Here is a 22,393-nt window from a genome sequence, read left to right as displayed (position 1 = left end):
CAAGTGCTTGTGAGTGTACCCAGCCCGCATTCCCAGATCCTGTGTTCAGACACTTCTGTAAATTTCCCCTGAGGTCTTGCTGGACCTCTCTTAACTGCAGAGGTGGCGCTAGAAGGGAACATTGTTTGGATATTCTCCTTGTCAGATTATTCATGTAGATAGTCTGAGTGTCATGTAGGTAGTCTGAGTGTGTAGGATTCCTGATAACAGTAAACCATTTCCTTTTGTACTTGGCCTGTGTTTTGTTATCTTGGATGTGTTTGTAAGCTTGGTGTTTACCAAGTGATTTCTCGGCTAAGCTTGCATCTGTGGCCACTTCATGCTTGTCTTCTGTTGAACACCTTCTCTCGCTGATACCATCTGCTTGTGTGCACAGTCCTTAATTCTAATCCTAAATCTAGAAGAGAAGAGCCAATTGCTCCCCAAAACCAAGGGCTGAGTGCAGCACGGACTGGCTAGTCCTTGGGACGTTCAAACCCACAGAGCTCTTTTAAAATGGATTTCCCTCCTTTACAACAATGACAAGGGAACATATAGGGGAATCACCTTTGCTCTTACAGTGGGTAGAGCTAACTTTAGAACAAGCGTTCACCAAGCTGCTTCAAGGGCTGATAACCGTGTGCTCTGCAGACCGAACGCTACAAGGACAGCAAACAGTAGTTTGTTCGTGAATACGACAAGCAAATTAGGTTACTTGCATGCAGCTGAGAATGCAGATTAACCGCTATCGTCCGCTGATACATTGGTGATCTGCTGTTTGTTTCTGATAGCCAGTCATGGCACCAGTGGACGGGACCATCTGCTAGGAAGCATCGACTCTGCTCAGGTGGCTGGAAAGTTCTTCCTGTGTTGAGAGAGAGCTGTTTAGCAGGGAATTACAAGAGAAGTGAGACCTGTGTGGTGACCGAGGCAGCGAGCCAACGACAGAGTCGCCATTTGCTTCAACTGCACCTTTCCTGAACGTAGACGCCATGTTTTTGAACAGTATAGCGACTAGTCAGTACAACTAGTCAGTGAGCAGCAGTGGCGTAGGAGGTTAAGAGCTCGTGTATCTAATCTGGAGGAACCGGGTTTGATTCCCCGCTCTGCCACCTGAGCTGTGGAGGCTTCTCTGGGGAATTCAGATTAGCCTGTGCACTCCCACACACACCAGCTGGGTGACCTTGGGCTAGTCACAGCTTCTCGGAGCTCTCTCAGCCCCACCTACCTCACAGGGTGTTTGTTGTGAGGGGGGAAGGGCAAGGAGATTGTAAGCCCCTTTGAGTCTCATACAGGAGAGAAAGGGGGGATATAAATCCAAACTCCTCCTCCTCCTCCTCCTCCTCCTCCACCACCACCACCACCACCACCACCACCACTACCACTACTACTACTACTACTACTACTAGTAGTAGTAGTAGTAGTAGTAGTAGTAGTAGTAGTAGTAGTCAGTGTCTGGAAGCTCACCTCAAGTTCAAACTGGGATGACAGATAGAAAACTGACTTGGCTGATGTAAAATGAAGTGGTTGTGTGAAGGAGCCGAATGGAGATAACATGTGGGCCAAATTTTCCTTTCCGAATTCTCTTTCCTTCGCCGAGTTTGTCGTTCCAAAGAATCCAGACCTCCTTGGGTCGAAATCCAGCACTACACATCGGGTTAATCTTATTGATTAGCAGCTTACTTAGTATCCACGTGACCATGTAAGGTGGGAACTTCCAGGTACTGAGGGGAACTTCACCACACCTGACCTGTGGAAGCAAGGATTGATAATATTCCCCTTATTTAACTGATGACCACTTTGGCCACGGGGTTATCCACATACCGTGGCAGGGCACCTACCATTCCACGAATGCTTGTGGAATCCTGCCATAATCTTCTTAGTCCTGCCACCCATATCCTCACTTAACGGATGACCAGTTTACCAAGTAGTTATCTCCACGCTGTAGCAGGCTACCATTCATCGAATGCTTGCAAAAATCTGCCCTAATCCTCTCGGTCCTACCACCCACGTAGGATATCTGCCTCTTGAAGCAGTCAGGGGCAGTCTCTTTATGTGGTAAGATCTTGGGGGTTTTTTTTTTCAGACGTACAATGGAGAAGTCTCTCTGGCGCACACTTACCCGGGAGAGAAGAGCCTACAATTTATCTAGGCTCCGCAATTAACATAATCTGAAAACTTTGCTTCCCTTGACGTCTGTCTGAAAATTGCTGGGTGGACTGTCGAAGTCCAGGAGATGAAAGGGGAAAGAATGCAATCTGAGGGATTTCCTTTCTTGCCGTGGGGTGGCTGAAAGAGACGTTCCTTTTGCAGCAGAGTCGATCTGTATCCCTTCAGTTCTCCACCACTGCCTCATTCCTCACCTCTTTCTGAAAGCAAGGAAACGGTCCTTAAAGAAACATTTGCCGTTTTCCCCCCCTTTTTGCTTTGAAAGTCTTCCCTTTGCATCCTGCACCCCTCCCTTGAAAAAGTCTACGTTGAAGTAGTTTTGGAAAGTTAGGTTAAAAGTAATTCGATCCACGAGTTCCCTCCAACCCTTGGCAACCTCTTTTTCTCTCTCCCCCCTCCTCTCGCTCTGCTCCCCCCTTGCGGTGCTGGGTTTCAGTGGGATAGTTGTATGAAACAAAGTATTGTGAGGCGCTGGAAGGGGGTGGGGGGCAGAGCTGAAAGACGAAATTGGGGGTCTCGCTCAAAGTCGGCCGCACAGCCCTCTTTGAGGGGAGAGCGCCGCCCCCCCCCTTTCTCTTCTCCAAGGGAGCGGCCGTAAACTTTTAACTTTCTAACTGCTAAGCATTTGGCTGGGTTTTTTTTTTTTTTTAAGCGGCGGCCTCAAGCCACTGAGGAAATATTTTCCTAGCTGGCATCGAAATGTGGAAATTGTATGAAACGATCCTCCCCCTCCCTTTTTCTTTCCTTTTTTCCCCCTCTTCTTTTTTTAAAAAAACCCAACGAAAAGCGTAACGCTAAATTGAAGCAGAATGCGTCCTGCCAGGTCAAAAAGCGTGTGGGTAGGCCTGGCTTTGCCAGACGGTTTGCAGAAAGGACCAGAAAATGCAGGCCAGTGAGTGTAGTTGAGGCCAGAAGAAGAAGAAGAAGAAGAAGAAGAAGAAGGAGAAGAGTTTGGATTTATATCCCCCCTTTCTCTCCTGCAGGAGACTCAAAGGGGCTTACAATCTCCTTGCCCTTCCCCCCTCACAACAAACACCCTGTGAGGTAGGCGGAGCTGAGAGAGCTCCGAGAAGCTGTGACTAGCCCAAGGTCACCCAGCTGGCGTGTGTGGGAGTGTACAGGCTAATCTGAATTCCCCAGAGAAGCCTCCAACAGGGCGGTGGGAGCTGGGAATCAAACCCGTTCCTCCAGATTAGATACACGTTTCACCCTCCAGCGCCACTGCCACCAAAAAACCGTAGTTAGCCAGCTTTCTATCATCGCTTCCACCAGAAGCCGCATAAGGTCCTTCCTCCTAAAAAAGACCCCTTTCTGTGTTGCTTGGATGCTGAAGAGGGAAGAACTCCTGACACTCTTATGGTAGCACAGATTTTCATATAATTTTGTTGTGGTTGTTTTAAAAGGGTGCCCAAATCCATATACAGTGGTGGCGAACCTATGGCACTCCAGACGTTCATGGACTACAATTCCCATCAGCCCCTGCCAGCATGGCCAATCTCTGTGGTAATGGTGAGGGTGGCGGTGGGGAGAATTTATTATATGAAACCAATTGGCCATGCTGGCAGGGGCTGATGGGAATTGTAGTCCATGAACATCTGGAGTGCCATAGGTTCGCCACCATAGATATAGAAGGCTACACTTCCCACCAATTTCACCCTCAAGTCTGGGAGGGACCCCTCTCAAAAAGATGCCAGTATTCTCCTACCAGTGAGTACCATCCCCCCCCCCCAAAAAGAAACCCCGAATTCAGGTCATGTGGAAGCCATCTTGGGGGTTTATTTCTTGTCGGCTGCAATCGCCTGCCCTCGCTCTAGCCTTTTCAGAATTTCTTCAAGCTATATTACGCTGTGAAGGAGAGAGCAGCTGAACGCCACAGTCCCAAACATTTACTCTGGACGGGGATTTTTTGTTGATCTCACTCGGGGCCGGAGTCCCATGTTTTCTTTGGGCGCGCTCCTCAACGGAGCTCTAAGTAGACGCGAATGAAGGCGCAGGCGGGTTGAAAGGTGTTAAGAGGATGTTTTGGAATGCAGACGTGTTTTATATACTCGCTGCTGCTGAGAAACCGGAAAGATAGCCCAGTTTTAGCAAGAGTTGAACTGCACGGATGAACTGCGTAGCTTTTTTTCTTGCAGAGTCGAATGCTTCAGTGATCGTCCAGGGGCTAATGTGGTATGCAAGTTTCTTGCAGCTTTTCCAAGGGGATCTGAAGTTGATTCTTCATCCCCCTCCCCCCCCCTTCAAGATAGTTGCCTTCCCTCCTTGTTTAGCAGGCAAGGCAAGAGTTGATAAGGCTTTGGTGGGGAAGGAGAGGGCAGAAGTTTCCCCCTTCGCTTTCCCCCTGCATTTTTTTGCTAACAAATGCAAGACTTCCGGTCTCCACCCCGCTACCACAAACCACCGTCTAGCTGCAGTTCAATCAGATTTATAGCTCATCTGACGTCTGCATCCTTCAGCATTTATGACCAGAGATCTGGCTATAGGCGTAAATAAGGCCTGTAAATTATAGCAGACGATTTGGCCCATCCCCTCTTGTCTGGACCAAGCGACAATATTTAACTCTCGTTTTATGACTCTCTCTCTCTCTGGTAATGGTGAGGGTGGCGGTGGGGAGAATTTATTATATGAAACAAACTAGGGATTGTCTGTTAAGAACGGAGTTATGTATGCAGCTGGTTAGTCTATAACAGGGGTAGGGAACCTGCGGCTCTCCAGATGTTCAGGAACTGAAATTCCCATCAGCCTCTGTCAGCATGGCCAATTGGCCATGCTGGTAGGGGCTGATGGGAATTGTAGTTCCTGAACATCTGGAGAACCGCAGGTTCCCTACCCCTGGTCTATAAGATACCTAGCCGTCAGTCCTGGTTACCCGCATTTGACATCAGAAAAGATATCTGTGGCTGATTTAGCAGCACTTTTTGGTATTATGTTATCTGCCATTGATTTACTTTTGGCTTAATGTGGATTGCTGCGTCTAGGATTTAAAGACCAGCTCGGAGGTGAGGGCGGAAACTAATTATCCCGGGTGGTGCAACAGACTCTGTCGTATGTTTTCCTGCCAGTTTGTTGACCACAGTATTCCTGAATAGTGGCCTATCTTAGACCCTATTCATGAATATCAAATAGGTTGTAAAGGTGAGGAAATAGTCACTTGGACAGTGAAAATCAGCCCCAGCTCCACTACTAAACCAGGATTTCCTTGTTTGCAGAGGGACTGCAGTGGATTTCATCCAGCTCTATGTGAATTCTTTGCTCAGGTTTGCAGTTGAGACGGGATGCAGTCAAGAGTAGTTAGCTGAATCAGGCAGGGCATCTTCTCTGGGATCTGTCCTATATCCTATCACCCTGCTTATTCAAGCTTGGAACCATCCTCTAGCCAGTGGTCTGACACATAGTGAGGAACTAATACCACAAATGCAAAGAAGGGCTACAACAATAGCAAAAATAGTGGCCAGGTCATGTTCCAGAGGCTAGATCAGGGGTCTGCAACCTGCAGCTCTCCAGATGTTCATGGACTACAATTCCCATCAGCCCCTGCCGCCATGGCCAATTGCTAGTGAAAAAGGAGAGCCGCAGGTTGCAGACCCCTGGACTAAATATATATTATGGAATACTTAAATGGCTATAACATAAAGTGTATTTGGTTGTATTTGCCGCTGCTCGTTGCTTATCGTCAACAAGTATAGCTGTTAATTTGTGAAGGATAGAAAAAGTACTATAAAAGCAATCAACACAGTATATTAAGAGGAATTGCAATAAACATATTTATGGATATTGATATGATTTCTAATTTAACAACAGACGTTAGTGTGCTGATTTTAACTATAAGCATTAAGCTTAATGGGGGGGATTGACCATAATGAGGGACTGCTATTTAGGACGTTTTATTGTGGGGTGGTATTCAGAAGTTCTGCTCTGACTTGGATGGCTCATGCTAGTCACATCTTGGAAGCTAAGCATTATTGGCCCTGGTTTGTACTTGGATGGGTAACCACCGGGGAAGTCCAGGTTGCTACACAGAGGCACACCAACGGCAAAACGCCTCTGCTCGTCCCTTGCCTTGATTTACACACACATATAGAAGTTCTAAGTATGCTACATTACTGTACCAAGCTTAACAGCTGTCCCGTTTTCCTCTCTCCTCTAGATTCCCAAGTTCTACAAGAGCCCGGGGATCCGTCACACTGGTGCGTGGTGGCATACTGGGAAGAAAAGACACGCGTGGGTCGGCTATATTCTGTCCAAGAGCCCTCCCTGGATATCTTCTATGATCTACCTCAGGGGAACGGCTTCTGCCTTGGACAGCTCAATTCGGACAACAAAAGCCAGCTGGTTCAAAAAGTCCGCAGCAAGATCGGCTACGGCATCCAGCTGACCAAGGAAGTCGACGGGGTTTGGGTTTATAACCGCAGCAGTTACCCTATTTTCATCAAGTCGGCCACACTGGACAACCCCGACTCCAGGACGTTACTGGTTCATAAAGTGTTCCCAGGATTTTCCATCAAAGCGTTCGACTACGAGAAGGCGTACAGTTTGCAGCGGCCCAACGACCACGAATTCATGCAGCAGCCGTGGACTGGATTCACCGTTCAGATCAGTTTTGTGAAAGGCTGGGGCCAGTGCTATACGAGACAATTTATCAGCAGTTGCCCGTGCTGGTTGGAAGTTATTTTTAATAACCGATGACTCGAGACTCTAGAACCGGCCTCTCAGCAATGCCATTTTATAAACTACTTTGCTGCTAAAATATCTCCTCCCGAGTGCTTGCTTTTTCATGCAAACTTTTGTTTGTTCGTTTGTTTCTGTTTTGAGAAATAGCTTATGGAAAGATTTGTTTCTCTCTCTCTCTCTCTCTCTCTCTCCTCTCTCCTCTCCCTCTCCCCCCCCCCCCTCTCTCTGGCTTCAGTATTTTGATACGTTTTTTTAAAAAAACGTTTAATATTAAAAGTGTGAACGACCAATAACTCAGAAGGGGAGACGAAGGCACCTGGGGAGCGGGGGATTGGATGAGAATTTGTTTGAACATATGTCGTTACCGATAGTTTTGTATGCCCTTTAACTTATTGTCCAAACCCAGTGGATGTAATTGGATGAAACTTGGTTTTTGGATAGCTCCCGCTTTTGGATACAAAGGATTTTCTGGTGTTTTTTTTAAAAAAATCTTTTCTAAACACAGGAGCACGTGTGCGCTCCATTGGATACAACGTTCTTGTGCACTTGGGTCACTCCATTCATCGTTGCGGAGGGAGCAGATCTCGCGCACAAAAGGTATTGTGTGCTGAGATCTGTTTTCTCTCCACCAAAAGGAACGAAGAAGCCGCTGCAGCCAACGGAACTCCGTAAGTGTTTTGGAGCTCTGAAGGTTTGCAAGGAGTTTGTAGGATTCCTCAGACAGCGGAGCTCCGTAAGCACTTGCAAGGAATTTGTAAGATTTTTTTTTTCCTAACAAAACGAACGAGCTAACACCAGGTTCCTCATCAGCTTGGTGCTAAATCATACAAGCCCACTACTGTCAAAGTCCTACCGAGTTTTGCCATCCTTGTCCCACTACGCCCCACGCTACCTTGCTGTATCATCTGCCTTATGATGAACCATTCCAGCTGTTTTGTTCCTTGCAAACGCGCCGGCTCCTTTGCTGGCGGGAAGGAAGCCAACCTTTGGGGACAGCGAGAGCCGCTCGCAGTCAGCCGGCACGGAACAGCTTGGGGAAGCAATGCCACAAAATATCACCCCCTTTTGTCAATGACTTTTTCAGTTATCGTTATCAATCCTGATTTCCAACCCTCCCCTGGCCGCTACACACGTTTGTGGTGCTGCACTAAAAATCTGTGTCACTGTAGAAGAAAAAAACAACCGTCTTGCACGAAAGGAAGCCCGAGGGAGAAAGTATGCCTGTGTTTGGTGCATCGTTCTCACCCATGCTGCCGAGAAAGCTGTAAGATGCAGACTTCTTATTTTTCTTTTCTTTTTTAACCCCCAAAAGGACGAAAAGGATTTTCAGTATTTATCTCCTTGAAACTTGCCTGGCCCGTTCAGGTTTATTACGATAGTACTGTTTGCATCCAGGTTTTTGCAGTCAGTTCATTTTTCCCCTCTTCTTGAATTCATACACTTAGTATGACGATTTTACACTGTTCTTAGCTCAGTGAGCATGTTTAGACCTTGACATAAGCTATTTTTCTAAATATAAAAGGTTTAAGTGAACAAGAGAAGCATTCTCATTGGAATTTTAGCATTGAAGTGCTTTCGGAAATAAAAACAGCAACAAAAAAGAGACTCCTGGAAAAAAAAAAAACCCCTGAGATTTATTAAAAGAAAAATTGTATTTTATGTTATATATAAATATATTATTACTTGTAAATATAAAGACGTTTTATAAGCATCATTATTTATGTATTGTGCAATGTGTATAAACAAGAAAAAATAAGAAAAAGATGCACTTTGCTTTAATATAAATGCAAATAACAAAATGCCAAATTAAAAAAAAAAGATAAAAACACCAACTTGGTGCGTGTATTTCTTCCCCCTCCTTTCATGGATGTTATCATCCAACTGAACGTTTTTGTAAAGGAATACATTCCATCCGTATATATTTGAGCCAATACCATCCTTAGCTTGTTTTTCCAGGTTGAATATGTGTTAAAAGTGGTGAACCAGCATTTCAAAATTACAGGTATACCTGTGTTGCAGAAACCGGTTGCTCAAGCAGAGTTGCAAGAGTAATATAACCCAGGAGGTGTAACATAAGGGTCAATTTTGTACTCTCATCCGGGTACCAGTATTTGTACCATACCAATCACCTAATAGTGCGCCGGGCAAGAGTACTGTAGCCCAAGATCCTTAACTCTTCCTGTTTGGGGTTGCACACTGCAAAGTCCTGAAGTAAGGATGATCACTCTATAAAAATGCATAGCCTCAATTTGCCTTGGCACAATGCAAGGGAAGAAAGAGTGACATCCCCTTAAAAATTATTTGTTAAATAACTTCAGATGTATCAGGCAGCTTGCATTCTGGGTCTTGCAGGTTAGCACTGACTTCCACATCACTCTTCAAAACACGACTCTCTACATTTTACTGACGTTTTAAAGGAGAAAATAACAAAATGCTATGCAAAATCAGAGGGTTTTTTTTTAAGGGGGTAAACTTTCACTCCTTTTCGTGCATGTCCCGAGGCAAATTGAGGCTATGCTCGAACCTGCAATTTCAAGTTTACAGACAGAGCAGAACATCCATTTGGTTGATTGAGCCCCAGGTTCCACTCAAATGAGGCCTCTCTTGAGGAGGAACAGCAATGGTGAAGCCATGCACCTGGAAAGCTAGAGGACGGAAGGTGCGAGAACGCTGGGCTGTCCCCTCCCTCCCCCAGTTTTGTATCGTTACTGGGCAGCCTTTTATCTTGCCTTTTTATGCGTACATCCAAAGCTGATCACCGCAGTCCTAAAGACCAGCTAGAGGAGAAGCTAAGCTCTCCAAGAATTGGGGTGTCCGAACTATCCCTCCCCCACTCGCAGTCTTGCAGCAGTATTGGAAATCAGAAGAGAAGTTCAGGTGTTGTGCCCCCTAGACACCCTCGCTATTTTCTTTATTTAAGCCTCAGTTATACCCTTAGTTAGAATGGGCTTAGTTGTTTTTGTACAGTATTCTGTGGGAGGGAACCTTAGTTAGACCCTGTCCCTTTAAGAAGACCTCTATAGGCAAAGAGCACTATAGTATCTCTCATTAGTTAGCAGTCTCCTTTTCAGTTTGTTTTAGTTTCAGGTGTCTGGGGAAAGCTGGAGACAGCAATATCTCAGACATATAAGGTGTTAAAGATCCTTGGTATTTTGAGTAAGCAAGTTTCAACAGAATTGCAAGGAACCAGAGTCCAGATAGAGGACACCAGGAGATCTCAGAAGCGGCACAAGCAGCTCAGACTTTCTTAGAAGCAGTTAAGGAAGAACTGATGTCTGCAAGTTCTTCAAACAATCTCCAACTGTTTCCAGCATCGCCAAGTATTCTTTATTAGTTCAACTTCACGGGAGGAATCAGAGTCCTAAACTTTCAATATTATTAAACTGTTTTTGAACTGTTACTCATTCATCTGTGGGGCTCACACTCCGTTCTGGCTGAGCGCAAGGCGCCTGATATAGATTGCTCGGGGGACAGAACATCAGGGTACTTGTTACCCTGTTGTATGGGGGATCACGAAACCTGTCGTTCATTTCTTTGAAAGCCATTTTAAAATTGTTAGCCACCTTCAGGGTCGATCCAGATAGGCAAGTGAGATGATGAGTAAATAAACAGGGGCGGGAGAGGGGTGGCACAGTGGAAGGGTAGAACGTATGCTCTTCATGCGCAATGTCCCATGTTCGATCCCTGTCTAGCCAAGTTTGGAACATCTCCGCGGGGCTTATAAAGATGTGTGCGTGAAACTGGTGAGCGCCTTCTGGCCAAGGCAAAAAGGAGTGTCCTGAAAAGACCTAAGAGATTTCCTGCGGCGTAAGCTGTAATATGTCCTGACCTACGTAGCCCTGGCTAGCCTGATCTCATTAGATTTCAGAAGCCAAGTAGCATCATCCCCAGTTAGTACCTGAATGGGAGATGGCCAAAGGATTCCAGGGTTGCCATGTAGAGGCAGACAAAAGCAAACCACCGCTGAACGTCTTGTTGCCTTGAAAACCCGGCAGGATTGCCATAAGTTAGCTGCAACATAATGATTTAAAGCAAAAGCTATAATTTATTTATTTCACTTAATTTATATTTACATCCTGCCTTTCTGCTCTTACAAAGACTACCAAGGAGGCTTAACAAAACATGCATAGTAAAAATAGCATTTTAAAACCAGCGTGGTGTAGTGGTTAAGAGCAGGTGGATTTAATCTAGGAGAACTGGGTTTGATTCCCCACTCCTCCACCTGAGTGGCGGGGGCTTATCTGGTGAACCAGATGTGTTTTCGCACTCCTGCATTCCTCCTGGGTGACCTTGGGCTAGTCACGGTTCACTCCTGAACTCTCTCAGCCCCACCTACCTGACAAGGTGTCTGTTGTGGGGAGAGGAAGGGAAAGGGGTTTGCAAGTCACTTTGAGTCTCCTTACAGGAGAGAAAGGTGGGGTATAACTCCAAACTCTTCTTCTTCTAAAATCAACCAAATAAAACTACACATCATTAAACATTTAAAACCATAATATAATATACATGCTCCCAGAATATGTGAGATCCTGCCTGGCCCTCGGTTTTCAGAGAGGCTGAATAAAAACTTCTCAAGACAGGCTTCGTTTTGTTGTATTCCATAACTTGTACTTATTTGCACCTTCCAGAGTTCTAGCCAATGAGTCCAATGGCACTGGACTGATTGGCTAGCGCCTGTAGAGTGCGCTGTTAACTCTGGAAACGTTCCAACTGTATTTTGTTCAAAGTATTTGTTAAATAACTTCAGCTATGTCAGATGGCTTGTATTCTGGGTTTTACAAGTTTGCACTGACTTCCATTTCTACCTCTGCCCCAACCCTTCCCTTTTATATACAAGCGCAGCACGTGCAGTAGAAATGGGTGGGGGATGAGCAAAACCAGTCCAGCAACACCTTTGAGACTGAACCTTTGGCATAAATGTAATTGAAGTTGGGGACTTCTTTGAAGTTTTCCCTTCGAGAAAAGCAGGTTGTGTAGGACCCAGGGCAGAAATTTCCAGACGTGTTTGGGAGGAGGGTGCGTGGAAGGTCTCGTGAAGGTTTGAGGGGAGGTGCTGTTTCAGAAAAGTCCAGAGAGAGACTGCCCTAAGCCGTGCTTTCAGCTATCACAGTGATGGCAAACCTTTTCGAGACCGGGTGCCCAAATTGCAACCCAAACCCCACTTGTTTATCGTGAAGTGCCAACACGGCAATTTAACCTGAATACTGAGGCTTTAGTTTAGAAAAAAATGGTTGGCTCTGAGGCGTGCGTTACTCGGGTGTAAGCTTGGTGGTAGTCGGTGGCTCTGCTTTGAAGCAACCGTGCAACTCTTCCAACGGGTGAATCATGACCCTAGGAGGGTTTACTAAGAAGCAAGCCCCATTGCCAGCAACCGAGCTTGCTCCTAGGTAAAGGATCGCGCTTTAGTTCTTCACATGAAAATCAGTGGGGTTTAACAGCGCTTATCAGGGTTACCTACACTGCTTCCTCAAAACTAGGTCTTAGGTTTAATGCTAATAATCAAGCCCAGTGGCCCAGGCCACCCTAGATGTGTGGGGTGGGTGGGGGTGACTCTGTTTGCACGTGCCCACAGGGAGGGCTCTAAGTGCCACCTCTGGCACCCGTGCCATAAGTTTGCCACCACTGAGCTAGCATATGAACAACCAGTGAGAAGACTGAAACCTTGTGAATATTCTCAACCGAGGCCCGATTCACACATGCTGTAGATCAAGGTGTCAAAACTCTGACTTGGTAACATCGTTTCTATGCTTTAGTCTGCTCGTGGAGGAGGGGGGCATGCATTTTGTGAACAAGGAAGAAATTAGTCCAACTGGGATTAGCCCTCACCATTTCCTAGGTGGTCTTGGCAGAATACACAAAGAGGTCTGGTACTGATTCCTACCAGAAGTCTAGAAAGGATAGGATAGGATTTCCAAGGATAGGATTTCGAAGGGATGTCATGTCGAAGCGGGAGCAAGCTTGTTTTCTGCTGCCTCAGAGGCTAGGACACGGAGTAATGGGTTCAAGGTGAAGGAAAAGAGATTCCACCTAAACATTAGGAAGAATTTCCTGACCGTCAGGGCTGTTCGACAGTGGAATTCACTGCTTCAGAGAGTGGTGGTGGAGTCTCCTTCTTTGGAGGTTTTTAAACAGAGGCTGGATGAACATATATCGGGAGTGTTTTGATTGTGTGTTCCTGCATTGCAGGGGGTTGGACTTGATGGCCCTTGGGGTCTCTTCCAACTCTATGACTCTATGATTCCCTCCAAGATTGTCTGCTCTGACTGGCAGCCGCTCCCCAAGACCCCAGGTAGAATTTCTATTTTTCACATTACCTGAGTCTTTCAAACCTAGGTGCCTGGGATCGAAGTTGGGGTCTTCTGCATGCAAAGCCATAGCCCCTCTCTAAATGGAGTTGCCTTCTATTGAGCTAGAGACCTCACCTGGAATATTGTGTACAGTTCTGGGCACTGCAATTCAAGAAGGACATTGACGAGATGGAATGGGTCCAGAGGAGGGCAACCAAAATTGTAAAAGATCTGGAATCCGTGCCCTACGAGGAGAGACTTGGGGAACTGAGGATGTTCAGTTTGGTGAAAAGAAGGTTAAGAGGTGACATGATGGCCATGTTTAGATATTTGAAGGCATGTCTCTGTCTTTCAGGTGGAGGAGTGGGGAGTCAAACCTGGTTCTCCAGATTAGAATCCACCTGCTCTTAACCACTCCACCACGCTGGCTCTCTTCATCAGATACCCAAAATTCTTGTTCGTTCTGAAGGTGATACTGGACTCAAATCTGTGTAAACTAGGTTTCTTAAGTGTTATAAATCACTGCATGAACTGACCCATTTTGGGGGGGGGGTTGTTGCTCACGTCTGCAGGGGGGGGGGGTTACGCATGGGAAAGTATTCCAAAAGGAACATCCCCCTACCTTCATCATGGTGAAGTAGTTACTTACTTCTCTCCCATCTCCGGATTCTGCGACCTCACGAGTAGACCAGTCTGCATTGTTTGTTTTCCTGTCTGCTGGTGGAACATGAGCTGTTCTGTTATCCCCTCATACCTTTTCAAGGCACAGGACAGCGATGGCTCTTTTGTAGCAAGACGGTTGAGCGACTCTATGGCTTCCCTTCCCTGCCTGGCAAATCGGCACAATTAATAAAACATCAAAGGCCCCACGGCGGGCGGGGGGGGGGGGGAAGGTTACGAAAGACAGGAGGTTGAATGCCAAGTTCTTCTTTTTCTTTGGCCGACTGGCGACCGGGTTGTGCAGACAATACAAGTGTCTGTTGTCTGCACTCCCCAGTGTAAACACGAGCAGGCTTCAGGCTGCTCTCACCTAAAAGGAGACCCGGAAGGACCTCGGCCTGGCACCCGAAGATAATGATTATCTAAAGGTAACAGGTGAAGAAGAGGAAGAGGAAGAGTTGGGTTTATATCCCCCCCTTTCTCTCCTGTAAGGAGACTCAAAGGGGCTTACAAACTCCTTTCCCTTCCCTCCTCACAACAAACACCCTGTGAGGTAGGGGGGGGGCTGAGAGAGCTCCGAAGAACCGTGACTAGCCCACGGTCACCCAGCTGGCGTGTGTGGGAGCGCACAAGCTAACCTAGTTCTACAGATTGAGCCCCACTGCTTGTGGCAGAGAGGGGAATCCAGCCCGGTTCTCCAGATCAGAGTGCAGCTGCTCTTAGCCACTTCTTTTGTAAGTTTGATAGAGCACCAGCGTCAAGTTTATGCTTTGAGACTAAACACAGTTTATGAATTTGTTCAGGTAATGGGAAGTGGGATCAAGTTGCAGCTGACTTATGGCGACCCAGAGTGGTTTTCAAGGCAAGAGACCAGCAGAGGTAGTTTACTATTGCTTACCTCAGCAGGAGCAGCAGGGGTGTAGTGGTTAAGAGCAGGTGCATTCTAATCTGGAGGACCCGGGTTTGATTCCCCACTCTGCCACTTGAGCTGTGGAGGCTTATCTGAGGAATTCAGATTAGCCTGTGCACTCCCACACACGCCAGCTGGGTGACCTTGGGCTAGTCACAGCTTCTCGGAGCTCTCTCAGCCCCACCTACCTCACAGGGTGTTTGTTGTGAGGGGGGAAGGGCAAGGAGATTGTCAGCCCCTTTGAGTCTCCTGCAGGAGAGAAAGGAGGGATATAAATCCAAACTCTTCTTCTCTATGTCGGTATTCTGGACTTCCTTTGTGGTTTCCCATCTAAACACTAACTAGAGGTGACTATTCTTATCTACCTACCTACCTACCTACCTACCTACCTACCTACCTACCTACCTACCTACCTACCTACCTACCTACCTACCTACCTATTTATCAAATTTATAGGCCGCCTCATCCCCGAAGGATACTGGAGATTAAGGATGAAGTTTGGAAATGCATACAGCCCAGAAACCCGGCTATACAGCCTGGAAACCACACAACACCCCAGTGATTCCGGCCGTGAAAGCCTTTGACAATTCGAACTCTTCTGAGTTACCCCGCACTTAAATTAGCACCCTAACCACAACAACACTCTCTTCCCCCTCCTCAGGATGAAACCAGATTGTTACAAAAAAAGAGAGACAGAACTACCACTAATGTACATCTCCTTGTGGACACGTCAAACAGTCAAACATGCCTGACATGATGTAATTCTGCAATGTGCTTTCCGCCCTGCAGCAGCAGCCCCTTGGCGCGTTGTGTCAAACGTGACACAGCCAAGACAAAGAATGTAGACATGGAGCAGCTGTCTGTTGGAGGCCTAATTCTGCCCACGGCCACCCCAAGAGACTGCAGCTCTCTTTCTCCTTTGCTACCCCTAGTTCTCTCTCCAAATACCTGAACACTTCCCGTTGGCTCTTGTGGAGTGAGAGCACAGTGGGAGACCCTCCCGTGGTCATGGATGGCAAGTCCTCAGCAGGTAGAAGAAGAAGAAGAAGAAGAAGAAGAAGAAGAAGAAGAAGAAGAAGAAGAAGAGGAAGAGGAAGAGGAAGAGGAAGAGGAAGAGGAGGAGGAGGAGGAGGAGGAGGAGTTTGGATTTATATCCCCCCTTTCTCTCCTGCAGGAGACTCAAAGGGGCTTACAATCTCCTTGCCCTTCCCCCCTCACAACAAACACCCTGTGAGGTGGGTGGGGCTGAGAGAACTCAGAAGAGCTGTGACTAGCCCAAGGTCACCCAGCTGGCATGTGTGGGAGTGTAAGTCTAATCTGAATTCCCCAGATAAGCCTCCACAGCTCAGGCGGCAGAGCTGGGAATCAAACCTGGTTCCTCCAGATTAGATACATGAGCTCTTAACCTCCTACGCCACTGCTGCTCCAGCAGTGCCTAGTTCTATTGCCAGCCCCAAGCTTTGAGCAGGTAGATTCTAATCTGGAGAACTGGGTTTGATTCCCCCGCTCCTCCACTTGAGTTGTGGAGGCTTATCTGGTGAACCAGATGTGTTTCACCACTCCGGCATTCCTGCTGGGTGACCTTGGGCTAGTCACAGTTCTCTCCAAATTCTGGCAGCCCCACCTACCTCACAAAGTGTCTGTTGGGGGGGAGAGGAAGGGAAAGGAGCTTGTAGGCCACCTTGAGTCTCCTTACAGGAGAGAAAGGTGGGGTATCAATCCAAACTTTTCTTCATCTTCTTGAACTCTAATCTGAAGAAGAGGAGGAGGTGGAGTTTGGATTGGTATCCCACCTTTGCAAATGGTGGAACTAGGGCAGGGGAAGGCAGGGAGGAGAGAAGAGGGAGTAATGGTTGCAGTCTCCTTTGCTTTCCCTGTGAAGGCAGGGGGAAAGTCACGTTTTTCCTGCTTTTGGAAACTGTGGGATTCTCTCATCTGCAGCGCGGTGAGTTTGGGAATGGGGAAAACGGGTGCACAATTGAGAATCTGAGCGGAAGGGAATGTGCTCCTATTGTAGAGCAGACCACAGTGCACAAACGGCCAGAGTTTTCTAGGTTAGTGTGCTTGAATCTCCTCTAGACATCTTGCACTCCTCTTTTAACAAAGGAGATAAATCTCTATATTCCAGATCCCAGCTCAAATCCTTCCTCAGTCATGAAGTCAGATCATAGCCTTGGGAGAGTCTCTATTTATCCAGCCTCCCTTCCAGGGTTGTCGTGAAGCCCAGATGATGTAACCGCAGTCTGCCCTAACTCTTGGAACAAGGTGGGGCAAGCCACCTGAATTTAATTACGATCTGTCGTGACCTGTATCCCAGGGTTGTGTGAACAAGAGATTCAAGGTGGCCGTCAATCTGCCAGACTAGCCAGCAATGCCTCTTCTGCGAAATTTGTTTTCAGCGAAAAGCTTGGAGATCTGATATCCATCTTTTCCTCCTGCCGACAGTAATCTCGCATTGTACCAAGACTCCAGCGTAATCAGTACTAAATCTTCTAATGATATACCGCCACTCCGTAAATTATAGCACAGCTTAGGGGCTCTCCAAAGGTAACTCTCTGGGAGCTGTAATTGCCGAGTGCAATAAAATAGGTTCGAACCGTGCAACTCTGGGCTGATAAATCACATGCGAAAAACGTCTGACGTCTGGAACTGATCAATGGACAGAGTCTAGGGTGATTTTTGCACAGGCTGGGGCAATATACTGGACCATTGTAGGACCATTATACTGGACCAACTGGGGGAGGGGGGAAAAGAATCCTTACAATATAATTTTAATTTGGAAGATGGGGTGTGTGGGGGGGGGCAGCGGGGGGAAACATTATCTCAACAGAAAGTGGAAACTTTGTTCACTTTGCATATCTTTGGAAGCAGCTGCTGTTGCATTGGATGGTATTGTTCCAGTTGACTAAAACTGTTAATTCATTGGGGTGCTGTGTGGTTTCCGGGCTGTATGGCCGGGTTCTAGCAGCATTCTCTCCTGACGTTTCACCTGCATCTGTGGCTGGCATCTTCAGAGATGCAGGCGAAACGTCAGGAGAGAATGCTGCTAGAACCCGGCCATACAGCCCGGAAACCACACAGCACCCCAGTGATTCCGGCCGTGAAAGCCTTCGACAATATATTAATTCATTGTCTGCAAATAGAGAGGAGGAGGAGGAGGAGTTTGGATTTATACCCCACCTTTCTCTCCTACAAGGAGACACAAGGTGGCTGACAAGCTCCTTTCCCTTCCCCTCTCCACGACACACACCTTGCGAGGCAGGTGGGGCTGAGAGAGTTCAGAGAGCCCAAGGTCACCCAGCAGGAATGCAGGAGCACGGAAACACATCTGGTTCACCAGATAAGCCCCTGCCACACAGGTGGAGGAGTGGGGGATCAAACCCCGTTCTCCACCTGCTCTTAACTACTACACCAAACTGACAGGGGAGTCTTTCCTAGGAGATATTCAAGAGGCCAATTCACATGCCTTTCATCTTTTTTAAAAATGGAATTCAGAGGTGAATTCATTTTTATGCAGATGTTTCCCCATGTGATTGTGTAGGTTATAGAGACATAAGAACATAAGAATTAGCCTGCTGGATCAGACCAGAGTCCATCTAGTCCAGGGGTAGGGAACCTGCGGCTCTCCAGATGTTCAGGAACTACAATTCCCATCAGCCCCTACCAGAATGGCCAATTGGCCACGCTGACAGAGGCTGGTGGGAATTGTAGTTCCTGAACATCTGGAGAGCCGCAGGTTCCCTACCCCTGATCTAGTCCAACACTCTGCTACTCGCAGTGGCCCACCAGGTGCCTTTGGGAGCTCACGTGCAGGAGGTGAAAGCAGTGGCCTGCTGCTGCTGCTGCTGCTCCTGAGCACCTGGTCTGCTAAGGCATTTGCAATCTGAGATCAAGGAGGATCAAGATTGGTAGCCATAGATCGACTTCTCCTCCATAAATCTGTCCAAGCCCCTTTTAAAGCTATCCAGGTTAGTGGCCATCACCACCTCCTGTGGCAGCATATTCCAAACACCAATCACACGTTGCGTGAAGAAGTGTTTCCTTTTATCAGTCCTAATTCTTCCCCCCAGCATTTTCAATGAATGCGCCCTGGTTCTAGTATTGTGAGAAAGAGAGAAAAATTTCTCTCTGTCAACATTTTCTACCCTGTGCATAATTTTATAGACTTCAATCATATCCCCCCTCAGACGTCTCCTCTCCAAACTAAATAGCATAGAGGCCACCCTGAGCTTATCGTCTTTCTCTCCCAAAATGGCTTCCATTGTTCCCTTCTCCTTCGTTTCATCCTTTTATTAACCCTGTGAGGCAGGCAAGGCTGAAAGCGTGTGACTGGCTAGACTTCATAAGGATCAGCTGTCGCATGCCTCCCAACTTTGCCCCGGGCTGCAATTTCTTACCTTCAGCCCCAGTAGATATCGCAGATGTTGTTATTGGCATTTGTTGCACAGAAGTCCCAAGGTGTGTGCTTAAATGCTTACCTGCTGACTTCAAAAGGACTGTTCCCTTCTGAAGCCATAATTTTGCCCTTTGAAAGCAGGGATTCCTTTGTCCACATTTCTGAGTCACACCAACGAGTCCCTTTCAAGTCACGCCCACGATACATCGCTCCCAGTAAATGCGCTTTGGACATCAAAACCAGTTGGTGCTTTGTTTGATATTTTCAGTGGCTTTCTTTTGATTCTGTTCGGTTGCCTTTCACGTCGGGCCTGTTTTGTTCTATTTTCCACCAAAATCCAAGCCAGAACGATTGCCAAATGTGAATTCACTTTTGTTTGGTGCTATATGTAAACAACAAGTTTTCTAAAGTTGTACCCAGTAACCCCCATCGCATTCTGCACGAACAACATCTCTGCCTTGCACATTAAAAAGCTTTCAATGTTATAGAGGTGGCAAGCAGAGAACCCACAAGGATTTGCAGGGTCCTTTTATTTTCCCCATACCCCCCACCCCCCACTATTTCCTCTTCCTCTCCTCCTGGCAGCCCTGCATTCTCTCCTTCCCGCTCCCCAGCAAATTTTTCTTTGATGTGCTTCCAAGTCTTTGGCATTATTCATTATTTATTTTCATCATTTATACCCCACACTTCTCCCAGGGGACATTATATCATTCTTCTCTCCTCCATTTTATCCTCGCAACGACCCGGGGAGGTAGATTAGGCTGAAAGTGGGTGACGGGCCTAAAGTCGCTCAGAGGTTTCCACAGCAAAGTGGGATTTGAACCCGAGTTTCCTGGATGGTTGTCTGACACTCTAACCCAGGGGTCTGCAACCTGCAGCTTTCCAGGTGTTCATGGACTACAATTCCCATCAGCCCCTGCCACCATGGCCAATTGGCCAACTCTCCACTCGCCAGCTGCACTGTCACCATCTTTCCTCTCTTTTGGCCATGCTGGCAGGGGCTGATGGGAATTGTAGTCCATGAACCTCTGGAGAGCCGCAGGTTGCAGACCCCCTGCTCTAACCATTGTACAACACTGCCTCTTAGCATTTCTTCCTGTCCCTGTCAGGCTCTCCCTGGAAAAGCTTGTCCAAACTGCAAAAGTGGTGCAGTAGCAAATGGTTCAGTTATGTTTTCTGGTGGCCACTGCCGGGCCTGGCCAAGTTCTACAGAGACAGCTGTTGGGCCAAGGTGAGTTTTGTGGCATCAGGCCATAGCCATTGTCACACCTGGGTGAGTTGCTCAAATGGCATGGTAGCAAATTGCTTGGTGGTAGCTGCTGGCCTTGGACCTGATGAGGCCTCCTATGAGGGCAGGAGATTAGAGAGCAGGATTGGACTGGGAGGCCAAAATAACCCTGGCCCAAAAATAAAGGGTCCTCCCCCTGACTGAAACTGGGGCTTGAATGCTGGCAATACTGTTGTGGTTGCCTAGCGACCCAAACTGATACCTCCTTTCTTAAAACTATGGATGCTACTTCTATTACTTTGAGGGAGTTTTAACTCCTATTTATTTTTAAATGTTAGATTACAAATTTTTCTGCAAACCAGGGCTTTTCTCTGGTTTGTGAGAAAATGTGTCTTGCCTGATCATGGCTACTGTCTCTGGATTTAAGTATCCACAGATGGAACCTTGTTGAGAATTAGTTATAAGAAGAATTTGGATTCATACCCCGCCTTTCTGTCCTGTAAGGAGTCTCAAGGCGGCTTACAAACTCCTTTCTCTTCCTTTCCTCAAAACAGACACCTTGTGAGGTAGGTGGGGCTGAGAGAGTTCTGAGAGAACTGTGACTGGCCCAAGGGCACCCAGCAGGCTTCATGTGCAGGAGTGGGGAAAGAAATCCAGCTCACCAGATAAGAGTTCTTATTTGAGGCTAAATCAATGCTGTTAGAATAACACTAGTAAGAATATTAATTTGTTATTGACTAAGATACAAGTAACTGCTTACTTGATACTTTTCGCTGTTTGTGAATTAAACGTTAGAAGGCAATGAATTTTAAAATGATGCAATGTTCTCTCTGAATGATGTTAGAGTTGTAATATCAAGGTCAAAGGTGTTAGAGCTAATACGTATAGTTTATAGGTAGCTGCTATTTCTCTTTTTTGGTTTTTCTATACTTTTGTCTGTTCTTGAATTGTATTAGAGAAAATTATTTTCCTCTGTTCAATCGATTTCGAATACCTTTAATGGCATATAAATAGTTTAACATTAGCATTGCAAGATAATAACAGCCTTTACAACTTCTGACGAGTTAAAATAACACCATTAAAAAATTTAGCCACCGCTTCCAACAGTTGTGACTGTTTAAAAGATATATAACCTTCTGTTTATCTGTAATGCCTTCACTTCCATTCAGGAAGGGGATTATGTGCTTCTTCCTACCTATCTCATCAAAAGGACAATCCAATAGCATATGAGATACTGTTTCCACAGAACCCATGCCACACGGGCATTTCCTTTCTTTATGTGGAATTCCAAGGTGGCGTCCAAGGCTAAAGGAGGAAATTATTAAAGAGAAAAATTATTAAAAATATAAAATAAAAATCGTGACTTAGATCTCACTGTTGATTTTGTAAATCAGCAGCTGCTGGCAAAACTCGGATTCCGTCTAGTATTCTCTGAATGCAGTAATCGCTATTGACGGGTCAGGTCTCGAAAGGGAGAAAAAGGTGAACAGAGCGAGGCCAGAACAGATAGTAGACGCAGTTCTAGCTGCTCTTTGTTGTCTTCTTTTGCCCGCGGCATACCTGAGAGCTCTTCTCCCAGAGCGCAAGAGAATCCCTTCCTACAATGAAAACTGGGCACATTGCTTGTGAGAAACCTCTTCATAATTAATTTTGTTACAGTTGTCGCCGCTGACCGGCCCCACACGATCACTCAGTCACCAGCCAACTGGGGTGCCCTTTGATGCTCGGTGAGGCGAGCAAATTGCCTCCGCAGTGGCTGTACATGAGCCTCCCAGACAGAGACGTTGCCCAGATGACCTTGGCGACCAATCTGAATTGCCGAGTGTTCCCACTGGAATCCCCTTGTGGAAAGGACAAAGTTAGGTGGAAGGACCTGTGATCTTGGCAAATGCACCTTTCCCAAAGGTGTGTTTGCTGGTTTGGGGCTGGGCTGGGGTGGCATTTGCAGTCGAGAATGAATCATAGAATCACAGAACTGGAAGACAGCCCAAGGGCCATCAAGTCCAACCCCCTGCCATGCAGGAGCACACAATCACTTCTGACAAAATGTTCATCCACCCTCTGTTTAAAAAACCCCAAAGAAGGAGACTCCACCA

At 46.8% G+C, this 22,393-nt stretch overlaps 1 protein-coding gene across 1 annotated transcript in view; it reads left to right on the top strand.

The window, feature by feature from the left end:
• The window catches only part of SMAD7 (SMAD family member 7), a 52,955-nt gene extending 44,525 nt beyond the window's left edge, over positions 1 to 8,430 (top strand). Inside the window, exon 4 of the mRNA XM_048503915.1 lies at positions 6,296 to 8,430. Coding sequence (XP_048359872.1) covers positions 6,296 to 6,834 — 539 coding nt within the window. The 3' untranslated portion in view covers positions 6,835 to 8,430. The remainder of the gene's footprint in view (positions 1 to 6,295) is intronic.
• The last annotated feature ends 13,963 nt before the right edge of the window (positions 8,431 to 22,393 follow it).

The sequence above is a fragment of the Sphaerodactylus townsendi genome, linkage group LG07 (genome assembly GCF_021028975.2).
Source record: "Sphaerodactylus townsendi isolate TG3544 linkage group LG07, MPM_Stown_v2.3, whole genome shotgun sequence".
NCBI classification, from domain to species: Eukaryota; Metazoa; Chordata; class Lepidosauria; order Squamata; family Sphaerodactylidae; genus Sphaerodactylus; species Sphaerodactylus townsendi.
This window is presented reverse-complemented; position numbering and strand designations above follow the sequence as displayed.